The 24231-nt window shown below is 44.6% G+C and overlaps 1 protein-coding gene across 1 annotated transcript in view; it reads right to left on the bottom strand.

Annotated features, from left to right (window-relative positions):
- The window catches only part of LOC121585340 (F-actin-uncapping protein LRRC16A-like), a 250051-nt gene that overhangs the window by 97628 nt on the left and 128192 nt on the right, over positions 1-24231 (bottom strand). Inside the window, exons 5-12 of the mRNA XM_041901721.2 lie at positions 23903-24024; positions 20643-20740; positions 18637-18707; positions 14547-14620; positions 13854-13929; positions 11325-11413; positions 10824-10918; positions 9116-9202 (exon numbers count right to left, since the gene is read on the bottom strand). Of these exons, the coding sequence (XP_041757655.2) occupies positions 9116-9202; positions 10824-10918; positions 11325-11413; positions 13854-13929; positions 14547-14620; positions 18637-18707; positions 20643-20740; positions 23903-24024 (712 nt within the window). The remainder of the gene's footprint in view (positions 1-9115; positions 9203-10823; positions 10919-11324; positions 11414-13853; positions 13930-14546; positions 14621-18636; positions 18708-20642; positions 20741-23902; positions 24025-24231) is intronic.

The following is a 24231-nucleotide window of genomic DNA, read 5'->3' on the forward strand; positions in this document are numbered from 1 at the left end:
TCATGTAGTAACCAAAAAAGTGTTAAACAAATTAAAATATATTTTATATTTGAGATTCTTCAAATAGCCACCCTTTGCCTTGATGACAGCTTTGCACACTCTTGGCATTCTCTCAACCAGCTTGACCTGGAATGCTTTTCTAACAGTCTTGAAGGAGTTCCCACATGCTGAGCACTTGTTGGCTGCTTTTCCTTCACTCTGCCATCTGACTCATCCCAAACCATCTCATTTGGGTTGAGGTCGGGGGATTGTGGGGGGCAGGTCATCTGATGCTGTCACGATCGTCAAACACAGTGGACCAAGGCGCAGCGTGATATGCGAACATACTTTTTTAAATATTCACCCACACAAACAAAACAACAAAACGATACGTGACGTCCTTGGTTTACAACACAAAACCAACACGGAACAAGATCCCACAAAACACTGTGGAAAACAGGCTGCCTAAGTATGGTTCCCAATCAGAAACAACAAGCAACAGCTGACACTCGTTGCCTCTGATTGAGAACCACCCCGGCCAACACAGAAACACATGAGCTAGATAAAGAACCTAGAACACAAACACATAGAAACTACACACCCTGGCTCAACATAACAGAGTCCCAGAGCCAGGGCGTGACAGATGCAGCACTCCATCACTCTCCTTCTTGGTCCAATAGCCCTTACACAGCCTGGAGGTGTGTTGGGTCATTGTCCTGTTGAAAAACAAATAATAGTCCCACTAAGCCCAAACCAGATGGGATGGTGTATCGATGCAGAATGCTGTGGTAGCCATGCTGGTTAAGTGTGCCTTGAATTCTAAATAAATCACTGACAGTGTCACCAGCAAAGCACCCCCACACCATAACACCTCCTCCTCCATGCTTTACGGTGGGAAATACACATGTGGAGATCATCCATTCACCCACACCGCGTCTCACAAAGACATGCCGGTTTGAACCAATAATCTCAAATTTGGAATCTCCAATTTCCACCGGTCTAATGTCCATTGCTTGTGTTTCTTGGCCCAAGCAGGTCTCTTCTTAATATTGGTGTCCTTTAGTAGTGGTTTCTTTGCAGCAATTCAACCATGAAGGCCTGATTCACACAGTTCTCTCTGAACAGTTGATGTTGAGATGTGTCTGTTACTTGAACTCTGTGAAGCATTTATTTGGGTTGCAATTTCTGAGGCTGGTAACTCTAATGAATTTATCCTCTGCAGCAGAGGTAACTCTGGGTCTTCCATTCCTGTGGCGGTCCTCATGAGAGCCAGTTTCATCATGGCACTTGGTGGCTTTTGCGACTGCACTTGAAGAAAAGTTCATTTTTTTTTAAATGTTCTGTACTGACTGACCTTCATGTAGGGCTATCTTCTGTATCCCAGTCTACATTTGGCTTATAGGAAGGAGGTTCTGTCGTAGCTGGCCGCGACCGAGAGACCCATGGGGCGGCGCACAATTGACCCAGCGTCGTCCAGGGTCGGGGAGGGAATGGCCGGCAGGGATGTAGCTCAGTTGGTAGAGCATGGCGTTTGCAACGCCAGGGTTGTGGGTTTATTTCCCACGGGGGGCCAGTATGAAAAATAAAAAATAAAAATAATGTATGCACTAACTGTAAGTCGCTCTGGATAAGAGCGTCTGCTAAATGACTAAAATGTAAAATGAGGTGAAATCTAATTCTTTGTTTAAACCGTGTGGAGATTTTAATTTACATATGCACATGGCTTCTCTTTGGAGTCATTTGTTGTCATAGTCACCACCTCTACGTGGTGGATTAACTTTTTCGATCTCAACGCAACGCAATTCATTAATTTTATTAATTTATTTTTATTTCACCTTTATTTAACCAGGTAAACCAGTTGAGAACAAGTTCTCATTTACAACTGCGACCTGGCCAAGATAAAGCAAAGCAGTGCGATAAAAAAAAAAAAAAACACAGAGTTACATATGGGGTAAACAAAACATAAAGTCAAAAATACAAACAGAACATATATAATATATACACTGTGTGCGAATGTAGTAAGTTATGGAGGTAAGGCAATAAATAGGCCATAGTGCAAAATAGTTACAATTTCGTATAAACACTGGAATGATAGATGTGCAAAAGATGATGTGCAAATAGAGGTACTGGGGTGCAAATTAGCAAAATAAATAACAATAAGGGGATGAGGTAGTTGGGTGGGCTAATTTCAGATGGGCTGTGTACAGGTGAAGTGATCGGTAAGCTGCTCTGACAACTGACGCTTAAAGTTAGTGAGGGAGATAAGAGTCTCCAGCTTCAGAGATTTTTGCAGTTCGTTCCAGTCATTGGCAGCAGAGAACTGGAAGGAATGGCGGCCAAAAGAGGTGTTGGCTTTGGGGATGACCAGTGAGATATACCTGCTGGAGCGCAGACTACGGGTGGGTGTTGCTATGGTGACCAGTGAGCTAAGATAAGACGGGGATTTGCCTAGCAGTGATTTATAGATGACCTGGAGCCAGTGGGTTTGGCGACGAATATGTAGTGAGGGCCAGCCAACAAGAGCGTACAGGTCACAATGGTGGGTAGTATATGGGGCTTTAGTGACAAAACGGATGGCACTGTGATAGACTACATCCAATTTGCTGAGTAGAGTGTTGGAGGCAAATTTGTAAATGCCGAAGTCAAGGATCGGTAGGATAGTCAGTTTTACGAGGGCATGTTTGGCAGCATGAGTGAAGGAGGCTTTGTTGCGAAATAGGAAGCCGATCTAACTTTTGATTGGAGATGCTTAATGTGAGTCTGGAAGGAGAGTTTACAGTCAAACCAGACACCTAGGTATTTGTAGTTGTCCACATACTCTAGGTCAGACCCGCCGAGAGTAGTGATTCTAGTCGTGTGGGCGGGTGCAAGCAGCGTTCGGTTGAAGAGCATGCATTTAGTTTTACTAGTGTTTAAGAACAGTTGGAGGCTACGGAAGGAGTGTTGTATGGCGTTGAAGCTCGTTTGGAGGTTTGTTAACACAGTGTCCAATGAAGGGCCAGATGTATACAAAATGGTGTCGTCCGCATAAAGGTGGATCCGAGCGTCACCAGCAGCAAGAGCGACATCATTGATATACACAGAGAATAGAGTCGGCCCGAGAATTGAACCCTGTGGCACCCCCATAGAGACGGCCAGAGGTCCAGACAACAGGCCCTCCGATTTGACACATTGAATTCTATCTGAGAAGTAGTTGGTGAACCAGGCAAGGCAGTCATTAGAGAAACCAAGGCTATTTATTCTGCCAATAAGAATGCAGTGGTTGACAGAGTCGAAAGCCTTGGCCAGGTCGATGAAGACGGCTGCGCAGTACTGTCTTTTATCGATCGCGTTTATAATATCGTTTAGGACCTTGAGCGTGGCTGAGGTGCACCCATGACCAGCTCGGAAACCGGATTGCATAGCGGAGAAGGTACGGTGGGATTCGAAATGGTCGGTGATCTGTTTGTTAACTTGGCTTTCAAAAACGTTTGAAAGGCAGGGCAGGATGGATATAGGTCTATAACAGTTTGGATCTAGTGTCACCCCCTTTGAAGAGGGGGATGACCGCGGCAGCTTTCCAATCTCTGGGGATCTCAGACGTTACGAAAGAAAGGTTGAACAGGCTAGTAATAGGGGTTGCGACAATTTCGGCGGCTAATTTTAGAAAGAAAGGGTCCAGATTGTCTAGCCCAGCTGATTTGTAGGGGTCCACATTTTTCAGCTCTTTCAGAACAGTAGCTGTCTGAATTTGTGTGAAGGAGAAGCGGGGGGGACATGGGCAAGTTGCAGCGGAGGGTGCCGAGCTGGTGGCCGGGGTAGTGGTAGCCAGGTGGAAAGCATGGCCAGCCTTAGCAAAATGCTTGTTGAAATTCTCGATTATTGTAGATTTATCGGTGGTGACAGTGTTTCCTAGCCTCAGTGCAGTGGGCAGTTGGGAGGAGGTGCTTTTATTTTCCATGGACTTTACAGTGTCCCAACACTTCTTGGAGTTAGTGCTACAGGTTGCACATTTCTGTTTTGAAAAAGCTAGCCTTTGCTTTCCTAACTGATTGTGTATATTGGTTCCTGACTTCCCTAAAAAGTTGCATATCGCGGGGGCTGTTCGATGCTAATGCATCAATAGAATGATTTTGTTCTATAAAGTGTCTCGCAATTGGCGAGGTGATATGTTCTCCAAGGTGTACTTTCAAGGCGCATGATGTTTTTCCAATATAAATCTTATTACAAGAACACTGTAACATATAAATAACTCCTATCACCACCAGGTATCAACACCAGGTAACACCACCAGGTATCACCACCAGGTAACACCACCAGATAACACCACCAGGTATTACCACCAGGTGATACCTGGTTATCTTGATCTCTGGCTCCCTCTTAAATCATTTGTGTCTTATTTCATCAAACAGCATCAGACAAGCATATAGTTGGAGAAAACATTACTTTGAGAAGCTCCACAGCTCATAAGTGCGTTAAGCCAATCAGAAATATTATCCGATCCCCAAATGGGCACATTTATATTCCTACATTTCCTCACAGGCCAGGTAGCCCATAGGCCTCCTTCTATGAGTAATCAGGTGTGCGACTTTACTCTACATTGACAGTAACGCTCTAAACAAAAGACAAAGACTAAACTGACAGAACTCGTAAATGGAATGAAATAAACCTAAACTTGTTTCTCACAAGTGTAGCATAGGTTGTGGGCTCTGCAAACAATGTGTCCACATTCCCACAATGAAGTTATGAAACAATGAATGTGCACAAAGTGGCAGGAGAGAGCACATTCTGGAGAGAGTTGTGCATTGTGCATTTTAGCCACACTCCCATTCTTCTTGGACTGTGCCATCCACGCGGCCTCCGCAATGGATTAGTCTCAGCCTCCACAATGGATTAGTTCACTGAGAATGGCGCAAATCAGACAGGTGTCTCGTGCGGCATAAAAACATTTCTATATATTTGCTACTGCTCGACCAAACAATCGACCAGTCAACTTATTGGGGTCAGCCCTACTATAGAAACAACATGAGCATCCCTTACCAGCAGGGTTACTATAGACCTGTGGACTAATTGGGGTCAGCCCTACTATAGAAACAACATGAGCATCCCTTACCAGCAGGGTTACTATAGACCTGTGGACTAATTGGGGTCAGCCCTACTATAGAAACAACATGAGCATCCCTTACCAGCAGGGTTACTATAGACCTGTGGACTAATTGGGGTCAGCCCTCAATGTTGAAGTTGGGGGCTAGGGGAGGGAGGCAGGTTATGTGGTTATGGTTATTTAAGGTGGTTTACAATTTGTTTGGTTGAGAGTGAGACTAAAAGTGGGGGCTTGACAGACTTCCAGCACTAATTAGGACTATATTACTAACACCATGCTGGTTGGTGTGAACAGTTTAATCAGAGGTGTGAACAGTTTAATCAGAGGTGTGAACATAGGAGGACTGAGTAATTGCTCTCCTATGATGATGCTCAACTAAGCAATAAGGCTTGAGGGGGTGTGGTATATGGTCAATATACCAAGGCTAAGGGCTGTTCTTTAAGCACGACGCAACGCAGAGTGCCTGGATACAGCCCTTAGCTGTGGTATATTGGCAATATACCACAAACCCCCGAGGTGCCTTATTGATATTATAAACTGGTTACCAACGTAATTAGAGCAGTAAAACTAAATGTTTTGTCATGCACGTGGTATACAGTCTGATATACCATGGCTTTCAGCCAATCAGCATTCAGGGCTCGAACCACCCAGTTTATAATTTGCTTTAACCCTTGCTTGGTGAATACTTTGAACCTAAGAACAATATAAACAACAATATAAGTCATGCAAACCTGATTGTTCTCATATATCTCTTATATATATCTCATATATATCTTCACTTATCTGTCACCTGGCGGCAGTGAACGCAGCTCAGGTAGCTCAGGTAGTGTATTTTCCACGCTTCGTCGGGAGAGGTTGTGTTTTTCTCTAGCAGGAGGTAAGCTTGGCTTCTCATATGGTGTTGAGTAAAGCTTAAACCATGTATTTAGATCGTAGGTAGGTAGTTTATTTACGTAGTTATTTAGGTTGTTATTGTAGGATTCCGTAGGCAATTATTGTAGGTAAGTATTGTATTGTTTACGGCGGAGCCCGGCGAAGCACGAGGCTAGCTAGCTAGCTAGCTAGCGGGTAGCTACTGGTAACGTTTATTGGTAATTATCTGTTTAGTGCAACGGTGGAGAGTTGTTTCAGTGTTAATGTGCTAGCTAGCCAACGTTTAATCTTTGCTGCGTTATGAAAGGAACTAGACTCGGACATGAATTATCTGTTTAGTGTGTTAACACACTCTTGGTATGCTAGTTAGCTATGGCGTCATAGCTAGGCATTGTGGGCTGTTGTGGGTAGTTACTGTAGGTTGGCATTGTTTTTCGGTGGTGCCGGGGGTTGCACGAAGCTAGTTAGCTAGCTAGCCGTTCTTCAAACAAGGTCAACACAGTGGCCATTGCTAGCTAGCCAACATGACCAGCTAACTGTACTGTAGTAGCTAAATACAATATAGTTGTGCTACATAGCCGAATTATCTGCTTAGTGTGTTAACACACTATTGGTGGTTTGTTGTGACCAAGTGTTGGTGCTAAACTGTGTGTTATTGGATGCTAGCATGCTAGTTAGCTATGGTGTCATAGTTAGCTAGCTGAATAAAGTGGGTTGAGTCTATTCCTTTAAACATTGAACCGCTGTGGTTCACAACAATTCTGATTTCTAAAGGTGGAAGTTGGTAGAGTTTTTGTTCGGGTGGTTCAGTGAAACAATTATAGTTTCTGAGGTAGAAGTTTTTGGTGAGGGAGGCCCTGCTCTCTACTCTTCCAGATGTTTAGTTCATTTCATTCCGATCTCCTCTGCATTATTGTAGCCATTTGCTACAGCCTGTCAACTATGCCTCTGCCTATCCCTGTTCTCTCCTCTCTGCACAGGCTACACAAACGCCCCACACCCCGTGGCTGCTGCCTCTCTAACCTGGTGGTCCCTGCACGCACCCCACACCTGGAGTTCCAGGTCTCAGGCAGCCTCTGGAACTGCCGTTCTGCTGCCAACAAAGCTGACTTCATCCCAGCCTATGCTAATCTCCAGTCCCTCGACTTCCTGGCGCTGACGGAAACATGGATTACCACTGAAAACACTGCTACTCCTACTGCTCTCTCCTCGTCTGACCATGTGTTCTCGCATACCCCGAGAGCATCTGGTCAGAGGGTGGTGGCACAGGAATCCTCATCTCTCCCAAGTGGACATTCTCAATTTTTCCCCTAACCCATCTGTCTATCTCCTCATTTGAATTCCATGCTGTCACAGTCACTAGCCCATTTAAGCTTAATATCCTTGTCATCTATCGCCCTCCAGGTTCCCTTGGAGAGTTCATCAATGAGCTTGACGCCTTGATAAGTTCCTTTCCTGAGGATGGCTCACCCCTCACAGTTTTGGGGGATTTCAACCTCCCTATGTCCACATTTGACTCATTTCTCTCTGCCTCCTTCTTTCCACTCCTCTCCTCTTTTGACCTCACCCTCTCACCGTCCCCCCCTACTCACAAGGCAGGCAATACGCTTGACCTCATCTTTACTAGATGCTGCTCTTCTACTAATCTCACTGCAACTCCCTCCATGTCTCCGACCACTACTTTGTTTCCTTTTCTCTCTCGCTCTCCTCCCACACTACTCACTCTGCCCCTACACAGATGGTAATGCGCCGCCGCAACCTTCGCTCTCTCTCTCCCACTACTCTCTCCTCTTCCATCCTATCATCTCTTCCCTCTGCTCAATCCTTCTCCCTCCAATCTCCTGATTCTGCCTCCTCAACCCTCCTCTCCTCCCTTTCTGCATCCTTTGACTCTCTGTGTCCCCTATCCTCCCGGCCGGCTCAGTCCTCCCCTCCAGCTCCGTGGCTTGATGACTCATTGCGAGCTCACAGAACAGAGCTCCGGGCAGCGGAGCGGAAATGGAAGAAAACTAAACTCCCTGCCGACCTGGCATCTTTTCACTCCCTCCTCTCTACATTTTCTTCATCTGTTTCTGCTGCTAAGGCCACTTTCTACCACTCTAAATTCCAAGCATCTGCCTCTAACCCTAGGAAGCTATTTGCCACATTTTCCTCACTGCTGAATCCCCCCCCCTCTCTCTCTGTGGATGACTTCGCCAACCACTTTGAAAAGAAGGTTGACGACATCCGATCCTCGTTTGTTAAGTCTAATGACACTGCTGGTCCTACTCACACTGCCCTACCCTATGCTTTGACTTCTTTCTCCCCTCTCTCTCCAGATAAAATCCTGCGACTTGTGACTGCAGGCCGCCCAACAACCTGCCCGCTTGACCCCATCCCCTCCTCTCTTCTCCAGACCATCTCCGGTGACCTTCTCCCCTACCTCACCTCGCTGATCAACTCATCCTTGACCGCTGGCCATGTCCCAGCCCGTCTGGTGTTCAACCTTCCCAAGTTTTCTCACGTCACCCCCCTCCTCCACACACTCCACTGGCTTCCAGTTGAAGCTTGCATCCGCTACAAGACCATGGTGCTTGCCTATGGAGCAGTGAGGGGAACGGCACCTCTGTACCTTCGGGCTTTGATCAGCCCCTACACCCAAACGAGGGCATTGCGTTCATCCACCTCTGGCCTGCTGGCTCCCCTTCCTCTGCGGAAGCATAGTTCCCGCTCAGCCCAGTCAAAACTGTTCGCTGCTCTGGCACCCCAATGGTGGAACAAGCTCCCTCACGACGCCAGGACAGCGGAGTCACTCACCACCTTCCGGAGACATTTGAAACCCCACCTCTTTAAGGAATACCTGGGATAGGATAAAGTAATCCTTTCCCACTGCCTATAGGGTGAATGCACCAATTTGTGAGTCGCTCTGTTTAAGAGCGTCTGCTAAATGACGTAAATGTGCCCTTGAGCAAGGCACTTAACCCTAATTGCTCCTGTAAGTCGCTCTGGATAAGAGCGTCTGCTAAATGACTAAAATGTAAATGTAAATGTAAATCTCTCAGACACCAAAAAGGAAAATTATTTAACAGAAAACAGCACTGTGGATTTTGAACATTAGAGAAATGCCTGTGGTTCATGGTTTGGAAGTTGAATACAAGTTTTCCATGCAATTGCCAGAATGTAAGAAACTCCAGTCATTACCTTTGGGTGACAATGAGGTTTTGGAAAAGTTGAAATGCTTGAGCCCCTTAGGGAGTTTGGCAAACTGTGCACCCAGGGAGGCGATTCCTGGAGAAAACCGCAGAATTGAAAACAATAATGAGTCATTTGGCAGTACAGTAGCATAATATCAGACAGACTGGGGAGTTCAATTCACTGCCTTCATTTTCCCTGACCTGCTTTTCCCCAAATTTGCTAGAAAATCTGAGCGACGCAGAATATTTGGCGTATCTTTAATTCATGTGACCTGAAAAGACATCACGTCTTGAGGTGATGAAATATTAAACCTACTCTCAAAGTTCAGCAGAAACATTCCAAGAGTTCTATTCTTCTACTGAACATTCTGTTAACTCTATCTACTTCTCTATACTTCAATTACAGAAGAATAGAGAGTCACAGACCCTCTAATGAAAGCTGGGAAATGGTATCAAATGCATTAAATATTCTCAATGGAATGAGTCAGCTAAATGACTAAAGAAACTCACTGAATCAGCTCAGATATTCAACTTCACAATAATCTGAAAGAGTTTAATATTTGATCAAGGGCAAAGAGATTCCAATTTAAATAGATTTAGAGGGGCTTTACTAGTACTCTGAAGCAGTTCTCTGCTGTGTGATAGATTTAGAGGGGCTATACTAGTACTCTGAAGCAGCTCTCTGCTGAGTGCTAGATTTAGAGGGGCTTTACTAGTACTCTGAAGCAGCTCTCTGCTGAGTGATAGATTTAGAGGGGCTTTACTAGTACTCTGAAGCAGCTCTCTGCTGAGTGCTAGATTTAGAGGGGCTATACTAGTACTCTGAAGCAGCTCTCTGCTGAGTGCTAGATTTAGAGGGGCTTTACTAGTACTCTGAAGCAGCTCTCTGCTGAGTGATAGATTTAGAGGGGCTTTACTAGTACTCTGAAGCAGCTCTCTGCTGAGTGCTAGATTTAGAGGGGCTATACTAGTACTCTGAAGCAGCTCTCTGCTGAGTGCTAGATTTAGAGGGGCTTTACTAGTACTCTGAAGCAGCTCTCTGCTGAGTGATAGATTTAGAGGGGCTTTACTAGTACTCTGAAGCAGCTCTCTGCTGAGTGATAGATTTAGAGGGGCTTTACTAGTACTCTGAAGCAGCTCTCTGCTGAGTGCTAGATTTAGAGGGGCTTTACTAGTACTCTGAAGCAGTTCTCTGCTGAGTGATAGATTTAGAGGGGCTATACTAGTACTCTGAAGCAGCTCTCTGCTGAGTGATATATTTAGAGGGGCTTTACTAGTACTCTGAAGCAGCTCTCTGCTGAGTGATAGATTTAGAGGGGCTTTACTAGTACTCTGAAGCAGTTCTCTGCTGAGTGATAGATTTAGAGGGGCTTTACTAGTACTCAGAAGCAGCTCTCTGCTGAGGGAAAGTGAGTGAGATTGAGCTACGAAATTAAACTGTCTGAGTGGTCCTTCATGTCCAGTGATTCTGAAGTGTGCTGTACGTACTGTATTGTGCCATAGACACAGGACCAAAGAAAATAACTAAAGAAAAAGGAAAGGGTATCCAGGTTATCTCAAATACTTTACATTCAGAGGGGCTGTACTAGTACTCATACACAAAATGTATATATATATTTTGTGTAAATGTGTATATTTATGTTGTATCATACAGGGCCCATTTGGAAAAGAGACCAATGTTAACTAAATAAAGTAGAGGAGGGCAGTAGTCATACCTCGATCCTCCAGTGGGTTATTGGAAAGGTTGATAGTGTGGAGTCCTGAGTTGGGGTTATGGGCGAGGGCATAAGCCAGCTTCTGTGCAAAATCCCTTTGGAGAGAGAGAGAGAGGAAACATCATGTCAGATAAAACACGTCAGATATCTACTACAGTATGTGTGTGTTACTTACACAGCCATACAGTACAACAGCAGAGTAAACACATTGTGATTTACTGTATAACTAACTCTAACTGAGGCTGCTGTGTCAGGTCCACTGGTGCCACACAGAGACAACTGTCTCTGTCAAACCTTAGAGAGACAGAGAGAGTAGAGAGAGAAGAGAGAGAGAGAGAGAGAGAGAGAGAGAGAGAGAGACAGACAGACAGACAGACAGACAGACAGACAGACGAGAGAAGAGAGAGAGAGAGAGAGAGAGAGAGAGAGAGAGACAGAGAGACAGAGAGACAGAGAGACAGAGAGACAGAGAGAATGAGAGATATAAAGGAGGGTACTCACCTAGTGAGTCCTGCGTTGTCCAGAACCAGTTCCTCTAGTCGACTGGACCGGGCCACCACCCGAAGGATCTGGTCGCACACGTCTGCTGACTGGACACAAGTCAGGAAGCATTAGTATAGTATTTAGGCTACATCAACATTTAAAAAACACTATAATTTAAATTCAACATATTTTACTGACAGCATTCCACACACTGTGGAAACTGATTGGTAACTCAATGAACCTTCAGCACTCCACACACTGTGGAAACTGATTGGTAACTCAATGAACCTTCAGCACTCCACACACTGTGGAAACTGACTGGTAACTCAATTAACCTTCAGCACTCCACACACTGTGGAAACTGACTGGTAACTCAATTAACCTTCAGCACTCCACACACTGTGGAAACTGATTGGTAACTCAATGAACCTTCAGCACTCCACACACTGTGGAAACTGACTGGTAACTCAATTAACCTTCAGCACTCCACACACTGTGGAAACTGATTGGTAACTCAATGAACCTTTTCCTGTGGTTCAATGTAGGATGATCTATCTCATAGTCTGCAGTTTTCACCCTATCACCGACTGCATAATGACACAGGTTAAAGACCCACAACGGCCCTCTGCTTTCAGCACTCCACCTAACGTGAGCCAGAACACTCTCTACCTAGTATTCAGACAAGGGACTCTTTCAGGCGTCCTAAAAGCAGAGATGATTGTCTGTCCATGCGTGTCAGGGAGGGTAGGGAACCATCTAGCCCCCCACACCACACCCCCTACTGTAGACAATAAACAGGGGAAAGAGGGACAGAGGTTTGGAATAAGGATGAGGGTTCTGACTGATCTCTGACAACAGGGTGGTCTGTAAAAAAGGGAGCCAGGAGACGAACCCTACATTTAGGATTGATAAAAAATTCAACGAGTGCAACCAACTTCTGCACTGCAGCAGAACAGAGCTCCTGACCCAGTTCTCTGCTTTCTGTGGGGCCTGTTGATTCCTCTCTGCCCACCCATTCTCTGAGGGAATCAAATGAATCAAGTGAATCAAATCAAATACATCCCTTCAGTTCAGCTATGCAGAGCTGAGGGAGGACAATAGTCTCTTTATCTGTTTACATTCATATAACAAACAGTGATCAGAATAACACTACACCAGTTTGTGTTAGTACAACTAAGTGACATTCCATTTCTGGTTGCCAGCATGCTAATTATGACAGACAGAGAGGGATTGTGTGAGGCAGGATGGTTCTCTTTTCAGGGGCAGAGAGAAACAGGATGGCACAGAGGACTGTTGTTCCCTAGGACTGAGGGAGAGAGAGATACAGAGAGCGAGAGAGAGAAAGGTTTCTACGATAACTTAGCTCTCAAACAAAGCTACCGGGCTGAAGGGTCTCTCTCCCTCTCTCTCCGTTTCTCTCCCTCTCTCTCTCCATTTCTCTCCATCTCTTTCCGTCTCTCTCCCTCTCTCTCCGTCTCTCTCCCTCTCTCTCCGTCTCTCTCTCTGTCTCTTTCCTTCTCTCTCCGTCTCGCTCCCTCTCTCTCTCCCTCTCTCTCTGTCTCTCTCTCCCTCTCTCTCCCTCTCTCTCCGTCTCTCTCCCTCTCTCTCCGTTTCTCTCTCTCTCCGTCTCTCTCTCTGTCTCTTTCCTTCTCTCTCCGTCTCGCTCCCTCTCTCTCTCCCTCTCTCTCTGTCTCTCTCTGTCTCTCTCTCCCTCTCTCTCCGTCTCTTTCCGTCTCTCTCCCTCTCTCTCCGTTTCTCTCCCTCTCTCTCCATTTCTCTCCATCTCTTTCCGTCTCTCTCCCTCTCTCTCGTCTCTCTCCCTCTCTCTCCGTCTCTCTCCCTCTCTCTCCGTTTCTCTCCCTCTTTCCGTCTATCTCCCTCTCTCTCGTCTCTCTCGTCTCTCTCTCTCTCTCTCTCTCTCTCTCTCTCTCTCTCTCTCTCTCTCTCTCTCTCTCTCTCTCTCTCTCTCTCTCTCTCTCTCTCTCTCTCTCTCTCTCTCTCTCTCTCTCTCTCTCTCTCTCTCTCTCTCTCTCTCTCTCTCTCTCTCTCTCTCTCTCTCTCTCTCTCTCTCTCTCTCTCTCTCTCTCTCTCTCTCTCTCTCTCTCTCTCTCTCTCTCTCTCCATAATCAATACAGGACAATAACATACAGAGTCTAATTACCCCCACAAAGCGTTTTGGCCTGCTTTGGTTTACTCACTATTCCTGAATACACCAGATACATGCCATGGCTATATAGAGGCTAACCTGGAAGTCCTGATGACGGTGTGTGTGTCCATGATGGAACTGTGTGATAATTGACAAGACTTGGAGGAAGGGATGTTCAGATTCTGTCTGAGATGCTTGGGCCTGACTGGACTGACACTGTGTAATTGATACCCATTGTCTTTGTGGATTTAAGAGTCTTATCACAGGGAAACACTAGACGGTTCTGCCGTGGGGAAGAGACAGAGAGACAGACAGAGAGATGAAGAAAGGGAGGGGACAGAGGCAGACAAAAAGAGAGAGAGGCAGACTGAGTAGGGGTACTAAGGACCAGTTTAACTCACCAGTTTACAATCCTTTGTGGAGAGCTTTGTGAACCATTGGTTGTACTCCAATACTGCTATTATAGCCACCAGATCCCTGCCAGGGACAAAGAGACAATATCAATCAAATTGGGATATTACGCACCTTGGGAGAATGGATGAAGGCTGTTCCAGTAAACCCATATCAGGATATTAATAACACTGTAAACACATTATTTTCCCCATTTAAAATAAATAAATAATCAACCATTATATAATATGAGATTTACTGCATAAGAATTGAATTACAAAGTGAAACATGACAAAGTTAAAGGGACAATCTGCAGTTGCTACATACATTTTGGACTTATAAATGAATGATATGTACCCATTGATTCTTGAAGAATATAATTTATAAACGCCTCATGAGCGTAGTTCAACTGTCGTACCACATCAGAACGAAAAATATAAGCGTGTTTTACTTAAATGTTTATAAACAAAATTATTGTAAACAAACACTGGTTAAACCTATAATTCTGATATAATGGATTGTCAGTCCTTGCATCCATAGCTCTGTCTATGAATTTGAGAGTAGTTACATTTCTCTAGCTCCAACTGTGGATTTCCCCTTTAACATTAATGTTAGAAAACATTACAAAGTGTATTTCTGTATTACTATTCAGTAGCTGTCATGATAAAGTACTACAGTGCATGGGATAGAACCTAGTGACTCACCTATTCTCCAGATGACTGAAGTCCTGCAGGTTGAGATCCCGTGTGTCTTGAGTCAGATAGATGGTGTCTACATCCTAATAGATGTGACAGGAAACAGACTGTTAGCTTCTTTCTCACCATTTACATTTTAGTCATTTAGTGAGTACATACATTTTCATACTGGCCCCCCGTGGGAAACGAACCCACAACCCTGGCGTTGCAAGCACCATGCTCTACCAACTGAGCTACAGAGGACTACACTGAGCTACAGGGGACTACTGTCATAGTAGATGGTGTCTACATCCTAGTAGATGTGACAGGAAACAGACTGTTGGCTTCTTTCTCACCACTGTCATAGTAATTAAATAGCTACGTTAAATTGAATCGAGAACATCAAGATGCATAACTAACAAATAATTTATAAGCACATTTTATGCAATAGATGGTGTCTACGTCCTGTTAGGTGTGATAGGTGTGTCCTGTATACTACTGCACTGTTGGAGTATTTCGCTGCACCTGCAATAACATCTACAAATCTGTGCGCTACCAATAAACTCTGATTTGATTTGACAGGAAGCGACTGTTAGAGTAGCTGTGTCACCACTGCCATAGTGATTCTAGTACCTAAAGTAGCTAGGCTACATGTTAAATTGAATCGACAAGACAACATGGAAATGTAGAATTCACCAATGATTTATTGCTGAAATGTAACGTGAAAGAAGTAGTCTGGGTTGCGGTTTCACCACTGCAATGGTTTGGCTAAATATACATCAACAAGACAAAATGGAAATGAAGACCAACCTAATGTCATTCGCCTGATGTAAGGAAATGTTAAAACACACCTGATATTAATAATTCATTTAGTCATAAATAATTAGTGAAGTATCTACAGTTGAAGTCTGAAGTTTACATACACCTTAGCCAAATACAGTGGGGAAAAAAAGTATTTAGTCAGCCACCAATTGTGCATGTTCTCCCACTTAAAAAGATGAGAGAGGCCTGTAATTTTCATCATAGGTACACGTCAACTATGACAGACAAAATGAGAAAAGAAAATCCAGAAAATCACATTGTAGGATTTTTAATGAATTTATTTGCAAATTATGGTGGAAAATAAGTATTTGGTCAATAACAAAAGTTTCTCAATACTTTGTTATATACCCTTTGTTGGCAATGACACAGGTCAAACGTTTTCTGTAAGTCTTCACAAGGTTTTCACACACTGTTGCTGGTATTTTGGCCCATTCCTCCATGCAGATCTCCTCTAGAGCAGTGATGTTTTGGGGCTGTCGCTGGGCAACACGGACTTTCAACTCCCTCCAATGTTTTTCTATGGGGTTGAGATCTGGAGACTGGCTAGGCCACTCCAGGACCTTGAAATGCTTCTTACGAAGCCAATCCTTCGTTGCCCGGGCGGTGTGTTTGGGATCATTGTCATGCTGAAAGACCCAGCTACGTTTCATCTTCAATGCCCTTGCTGGTTTTCACTCAAAATCTCACGATACATGGCCCCATTCATTCTTTCCTTTACTACGGATCAGTCGTCCTGGTCCCTTTGCAGAAAAACAGCCCCAAAGCATGATGTTTCCACCCCCATGCTTCACAGTAGGTATGGTGTTCTTTGGATGCAACTCAGCATTCTTTGTCCTCCAAACACGACGAGTTGAGTTTTTACCAAAAAAGTTCTATTTTGGTTTCATCTGACCATATGACATTCTCCCAATCCTCTTCTGGATCATCCAAATGCACTCAAGCAAACTTCAGACGGGCCTGGACATGTACTGGCTTAAGCAGGGGGGACACGTCTGGCACTGCAGGATTTTAGTCCCTGGCGGCGTAGTGTGTTACTGATGGTAGGCTTTGTTACTTTGGTCCCAGCTCTCTGCAGGTCATTCACTAGGTCCCCCCGTGTGGTTCTGGGATTTTTGCTCACTGTTCTTGTGATCATTTTGACCCCACAGGGTGAGATCTTGCGTGGAGCCCCAGATCGAGGGAGATTATCAGTGGTCTTGTATGTCTTCCATTTCCTAATAATTGCTCCCACAGTTGATTTCTTCAAACCAAGCTGCTTACCTATTGCAGATTCAGTCTTCCCAGCCTGGTGCAGGTCTACAATTTTGTTTCTGGTGTCCTTTGACAGCTCTTTGGTCTTGGCCATAGTGGAGTTTGGAGTGTGACTGTTTGAGGTTGTGGACAGGTGTCTTTTATACTGATAACAAGTTCAAACAGGTGCCATTAATACAGGTAACGAGTGGAGGACAGAGGAGCCTCTTAAAGAAGAAGTTACAGGTCTGTGAGAGCCAGAAATCTTGCTTGTTTGTAGGTGACCAAATACTTATTTTCCACCATCATTTGCAAATAAATTCATAAAAAATCCTACAATGTGATTTTCTGGATTTTTTTTCCTCATTTTGTCTGTCATAGTTGGCGTGTACCTATTATTAAAATTACAGGCCTCTCCCATCTTTTTAAGTGGGAGAACTTGCACAATTGGTGGCTGACTAAATACTTTTTTTCCCCACTGTACATTTAAACTCAGTTATTCACAATTCCTGACATTTAATCATAGTAAAAATTCCCTGTCTTAGGTCAGTTAGGATCACCACTTTATTTTAAGAATGTGAAATGTCAGAATAATAGTAGAGAGAATTATTTATTTCAGCTTTTATTTCTTTCATCACATTCCCAGTGGGTCAGAAGTTTACATACACTCAATTAGTATTTGGTAGCATTGCCTTTAAATTGTTTAACTTGGGTCAAACGTTTCGGGTAGCCTTCCACAAGCTTTCCACAATAAGTTGGGTGAATTTTGGCCCATTCCTCCTGACAGAGCTGGTGTAACTGAGTCAGGTTTTGTAGGCCTCCTTGCTCGCACACGCTTTTTCAGTTCTGCCCACACATTTTCTATAGGATTAAGGTTAGGGCTTTGTTATGACCACTCCAATACCTTGACTTTGTTGTCCTTAAGCCATTTTGCCACAACTTTGGAAGTATGCTTGGGGTCATTGTCCATTTGGAAGACCCATTTGCGACCAAGCTTTAACTTCCTGACTGATGTCTTGAGATGTTGCTTCAATATATCCACATCATTTTCCTTCCTCATGATGCCATCTATTTTGTGAAGTGCACCAGTCCCTCCTGCAGCAAAGCACCCCCACAGCAGGGATGGTGTTCTTCGGCTTGCAAGTCTACCCCTTTTTCCTCCATACATAACGATGGTCATTATGGCCAAACAGTTCTATTTTTGTTTGAGACCAGAGGACATTTCTCCAAAAAGTACGATCTTTGTCCCCATGTGCAGTTGCAAACCGTAGTCTGGCTTTTTTATGGCGGTTTTGGAGCAGTGGCTTCTTCCTTGCTGAGTGGCCTTTCAGGTTATGTCGATATAGGACTAGTTTTACTGTAGAAATAGATACTTTTGTACCTGTTTCCTCCAGCATCTTCACAAGGTCCTTTGCTGTTGTTCTGGGATTGATTTGCACTTTCCGCACCAAAGTACGTTCATCTCTAGGAGACAGAACGCATCTCCTTCCTGAGCGGTATGACAGCTGCGTGGTCCCATGGTGTTTATACTTGCGTATTATTGTTTTTACAGATGAAAGTGGTACCTTTAGGCATTTGGAAATTGCTCCCAAGGATGAACTAGACTTGTAGAGGTCTACAATTTTTTTTCTGAGGTCTTGGCTTATTTCTTTTGATTTTCCCATGATGTCAAGCAAAGAGGCACTGAGTTTGAAGGTAGGCCTTGAAATACATCCACAGGTACACCTCCAATTGACTCAACTGATGTCAATTAGCCTATCAGAAGCTTCTAAAGCCATTTTCTGGAATTTTCCAAGCTGTTTAAAGGCACAGTCAACTTAGTGTATGTAAACTTATGACCCACTGGAATTGTGATACAGTGAATTATAAGTGAAATAATCTGTCTGAAAACAATTGTTGGAAAAATTACTTGTGTCATGCACAAAGTAGATGTCCTAACCGACTTGCCAAAACTATAGTTTGTTAACAAGACATTTGTGGAGTGGTTGAAAAATGAGTTTTAATGACTCCAACCTAAGTGTATGTAAACTTCCGACTTCAACTGTACGTTAGCCAAGAGGATACTGACCCATTGAACTTCCTCTCTGTAGGGCAGACCCAGCCAGTCACACACACATCTGTACATCTGAGAGAAACCCCCTGAAGAGGGAGAAGAGAGAGAGAGAGAGGAGAGAGGAGAGCGAAAGACAGGGGACCGAGCGAAAGAGAGAGAGCAGAGAGAGAGAGAAAGAGAGAGAGAGGAGAGAGAGAGAGAGAGAGAGAGAGAGAAAGAGAGAGAGAGAGAGAGAGAGAGAGGAAAGAGAGGAGAGAGAGTCAATGTAGTGATACACACCGACATACACGCAAACAAACACACATACAGTGGGGAAAAAAAGTATTTAGTCAGCCACCAATTGTGCAAGTTCTCCCACTTAAAAAGATGAGAGAGGCCTGTAATTTTCATCATATGTACACGTCAACTATGACAGACAAAATGAGAAAAGAAATTCCAGAAAATCACATTGTAGGATTTTTTATGAATTTATTTGCAAATTATGGTGGAAAATAAGTATTTGGTCAATAACAAAAGTTTCTCAATACTTTGTTATATACCCTTTGTTGGCAATGACACAGGTCAAACGTTTTCTGTAAGTCTTCACAAGGTTTTCACACACTGTTGCTGGTATTTTGGCCCATTCCTCCATGCAGATCTCCTCTAGAGCAGTGATGTTTTGGGGCTGTCGCTGGGCAACACGGATTTTCAACTCCCCTCCAAAGATTTTCTATGGGGTTGAGATCTGGAGACTGGCTAGGCCACTCCAGGACCTTGAAATGCTTCTTACGAAGCCACTCCTTCGTTGCCCGGGCGGTGTGTTTGGGATCATTGTCATGCTGAAAGACCCAGCCACGTTTCATCTTCAATGCCCTTGCTGATGGAAGGAGGTTTTCACTCAAAATCTCACGATACATGGCCCCATTCATTCTTTCCTTTACACGGATCAGTCGTCCTGGTCCCTTTGCAGAAAAACAGCCCCAAAGCATGATGTTTCCACACCCATGCTTCATAGTAGGTATGGTGTTCTTTGGATGCAACTCAGCATTCTTTGTACTCCAAACACGACGAGTTGAGTTTTTACCAAAAAGTTCTATTTTGGTTTCATCTGACCATATGACATTCTCCCAATCCTCTTCTGGATCAACCAAATGCACTCTAGCAAACTTCAGATGGGCCTGGACATGTACTGGCTTAAGCAGGGGGACACAGCAGGATTTGAGTCCCTGGCGGCGCAGTGTGTTACTGATGGTAGGCTTTGTTACTTTGGTCCCAGCTCTCTGCAGGTCATTCACTAGGTCCCCCGTGTGGTTCTGGGATTTTTGCTCACCGTTCTTGTGATCATTTTGACCCCACGGGGTGAGATCTTGCGTGGAGCCCCAGATCGAGGGAGATTATCAGTGGTGTTGTATGTCTTCCATTTCCTAATAATTGCTTCCACAGTTGATTTCTTCAAACCAAGCTGCTTACCTATTGCAGATTCAGTCTTCCCAGCCTGGTGCAGGTCTACAATTTTGTTTCTGGTGTCCTTTGACAGCTCTTTGGTCTTGGCCATAGTGGAGTTTGGAGTGTGACTGTTTGAGGTTGTGGACAGGTGTATTTTATACTGATAACAAGTTCAAACAGGTGCCATTAATACAGGTAACGAGTGGAGGACAGAGGAGCCTCTTAAAGAAGAAGTTACAGGTCTGTGAGAGCCAGAAATCTTGCTTGTTTGTAGGTGACCAAATACTTATTTTCCACCATAATTTGCAAATAAATTCATTAAAAATCCTACAATGTGATTTTCTGGATTTTTTTTCCTCAATTTGTCTGTCATAGTTGACATGTACCTATGATGAAAATTACAGGCATCTCTCATCTTTTTAAGTGGGAGAACTTGCACAATTGGTGGCTGACTAAATACTTTTTTTCCCCACTGTATAGGAGGAGGGTCAATGTAGCGATATGCGGGCGCACACACACACACACACACACACAAACACACACACACACACACACACACACACACACACACACAGTGAATATGGTATTGTATTCACCACATGGTCCTGGCTCTGCTACTTTGTGGTTGTCCCAAAGAGTCTGTAGGCTGGTGATCCTCTCTGGAGGCTCCATACTCAGCTTCTTCATCAGCTTGCTGTCAGACAGACACAGGACAACAAGTCTGTACAGTCAGTACACAGGTTTACAGTATAACAGGCTTCTAGGTTTAGGATAACATTGTTATGACAGAAAACTAGTGGCAACTTTGCCCTGAGAAAGGGCGGCAGGTAGCTTAGTGGTTAAGAGCGTTGTGCCAGTAACCGAAAGGTCGCTGGTTCTAATCCCCGAGCTGACTAGGTGAAAAATCTGTCGATGTGCCCTTGAGCAAGGCACTTAACCCTAATTGCTCCTGTAAGTCGCTCTGGATAAGAGCGTCTGCTAAATGACTAAAATGTAAACGTCTCCTTAGGTTGTAATGTTGTTATAGTCTACAGCCATGTCTCAGGGCAAGTGACAACTATACAATACATAGCTAACAGAAACAATATTACTCAGATGCAGGTGACTGGTTTATACTACACAAACACTGGCACTTCTGCATATTGTTCAGCGTTCATTTCTGTATTTCATTCATACTTCTCTTTTCAAACAGCAATACAGTTTTATTAGTTTCAGACATACAGTGCATTCGAAAAGTATTCAGACCACTTCCCTTTTTCCACATTTTGTTACGTTACAGCCTTACTCTAAAATTGATTAAATCGTTTTTTTCCCTCATCAATCTACACATAATATCACATAATGACAAAGCAAAAACAGGTTTTTAGAAATGTGTTAAAAACATTTACATAAGTATTCAGCCTCGAGTCTTCGTGGGTATGACGCTACAAGCTTGGCACACCTGTATTTGGGGAGTTTCTCCCATTCTTCTCTGCAGATCCTCTCAAGCTCTGTCAGGTTGGAGGGGAGCGTTGCTGCACAGCTATTTTCAGGTCTCTCCAGAGATGTTCGATCGGGTTCAAGTCCGGGCTCTGGCTGGGCCACTCAAGGACATTCAGAGTGGCGACTACCATAAAGGCCTAATTGGTGGAGTGCTGCATAGATGGTTGTCCTTCTGAAGGTTCTCCCATCTCCACAGAGGAACTCTGGAGCTCTGTCAGAGTGACCATCGGGTTCTTGGTTACCTCCCTGACCAAGGCCCTTCTCCACCGATTACTCAGTTTGGCCGGGCGGCCTGCTCTAGGAAGAGTCTTGGTGGTTCCAAACTTCTTCCATTTAAGAATGATGAAGGCCACTGTGTTCTTGGGGACTTTCAAAAACCTGTTTTTGCTTTGTCATTATGGGGTATGGTGTGTAGATTGATGAGGGAAAAAAACGAATTTAATCCATTTTAGAATTAGGCTGTAATTTTAGAATTAGGCTGTAACGTAACAAACTGTGGAAAAAGTCAAGGGGTCTGAATACTTTCCGAATGCACAGTATACACTTTCAAATATAAAAAGTCCCAAGCAGGTTGGTGTGTTTTCTTTAGGGGCTCTCTGTGCTGGGTCAGACCCACTGAGGGTAGGGATGGGCATGGGTAATCCAGTACTGGAGTACTCGTATGGACGTCAAAACTCGATCTTTAACCAGAGATCACATTTCTTTCAAATACTGTAAAACTAATTGGTCAAAATGTTGTCTTGAAGAGACAACGTTAAGAGAACGTTAATGTGCTTTGATTCTAGTGTTCCATTTGTACATGTGAATTTGCGGGACACACAAAAAAAAAAGCCAACCATCGCACAGGTTCTTCTCCCTAAATTCCCTGTCCCCTCTGTGTCTCACTCACTCAATGGCGTTCTGACCACTTCCTCTACACACTGCTGAGTGCGCACACAAGCTCCGGTTAGGCTTACATAAGTCTATAAAAAAACGTATCTAACTGAAGGGATACACAAGCTACATTTCTTTGCCAAATGACGACAGTTTTATCACAAATTCATAATGGACTGGTTGACTGAAGTAGGGAAATATGTGTTCCAACAATGAGCTGCAGTTTTGGAATAATTGCGTCCCGTCTAGGCTACTTCGCGATTGTCACTAGTTACCACAGCCACAAAGTGGGAGAGAGAGGGAGAGACGGAGAGAGAGGGAGAGAGAGACAGAGAGAGACAGAGAGAGAGGGAGAGATTGAGGGAGCGAGACGGAGAGAGAAGGAAAGAGACGGAGAGAGAGAGAAACGGAGAGAGAGGGAGAGAGACGGAGAGAGACGGAGAGAGAGGGAAACGGAGAGAGAGGGAGAGAGACGAGAGAGAGGGAGAGAGAGGGAGAGAGACGGAGAGAGAGGGAGAGAGACGAGAGAGAGGGAGAGAGACGGAAAGAGATGGAGAGAAATGGAGAGAGAGAGGGAGAGAAACGGAGAGAGAGGGAGAGAGACGGAAAGAGACGGAGAGAGAGGGAGAGAGAGGGAGTGAGACGGAGAGAGACGGAGAGAGAGGTAGAGCCGGAGAGAGAGGGAGAGAGACGGAAAGAGATGGAGAGAAACGGAGAGAGAGAGAGAGAAACGGAGAGAGAGGGAGAGAGAGGGAGAGAGACGGAGAGAGACGGAGAGAGAGGGAGAGAGACGAGAGAGAGGGAGAGAGACGGAAAGAGATGGAGAGAAACGGAGAGAGAGGGAGAGAAACTGAGAGAGAGGGAGAGATTGAGGGAGCAAGACGGAGAGAGAAGGAAAGAGACGGAGAGAGAGACGGAGAGAGAGAGAGAGAAACGGAGAGAGAGGGAGAGAGACGGAGAGAGAGGGAGGGAGAGAGAGGGAGAGAGACGGAGAGAGAGGGAGAGAGACGAGAGAGAGGGAGAGAGTTGGAAAGAGACGGAGAGAGACGGAAAGAGATGGAGAGAAACGGAGAGAGGGAGAGAAACATAGAGAAACAGAGAGATGGAGAGAGGGAGAGAGAGGGAGAAAGACAGAGAGAGAAGGATAGAAATAACTGTGTATTTGTGTCTGTGTGTCGTCGAGAAAGAGAGCAAGAGAGAGAGAGAGAGTCAGAGAGAGGGAGAGAGAGAAATGAAAAGAGAAGGAGAAAGAGAGAGAGAAGGGGAATGAGAAATAGGTAAGAGAGAGAGGAGAGAGGAGAGGGGCGAGAGAGAGATGAGAGAGGGAAAGAGGGAGAGGGAGAGAGAGGAGAGAGGGAGACAGTGTGGGATGGAAAAAGAGTGTGAATATGAAAGAAAGGTCAGTGGAACTAAAGGTCATTGTCTCTGTGTGTGAGTGTGCGTGCATTCGTTCGTGCGCAGGTGTGTGTGTGTGCACGGGTGTGCGTGTGTGTGTACTCACAGTGGTGATAGACCAGGACATATCCTCTGTAGACAGATCCCTATGTGAGCCACCACCTCATTCACCTCTTCTGTAGAGGCCAGCTTCAGAGACACAACACCTCTCTCATACTCCACCGTCAACTATAGGAAAGAAACATGAACAACAACCCTCAGTAATATCATATAGTAACCCTCTGTAATATCATATAGCACAGTAACCCTCAGTAATATCATATAGTAACCCTCAGTAATATCATATAGTAACCCTCAGTAATATCATATAGTAACCCTCAGTAATATCATATCGTAACCCTCATTAATATTATATAGCACAGTAACCCTCAGTAA

This window comes from Coregonus clupeaformis, chromosome 17 (genome assembly GCF_020615455.1).
Source record: "Coregonus clupeaformis isolate EN_2021a chromosome 17, ASM2061545v1, whole genome shotgun sequence".
Lineage (NCBI taxonomy): Eukaryota > Metazoa > Chordata > Actinopteri > Salmoniformes > Salmonidae > Coregonus > Coregonus clupeaformis.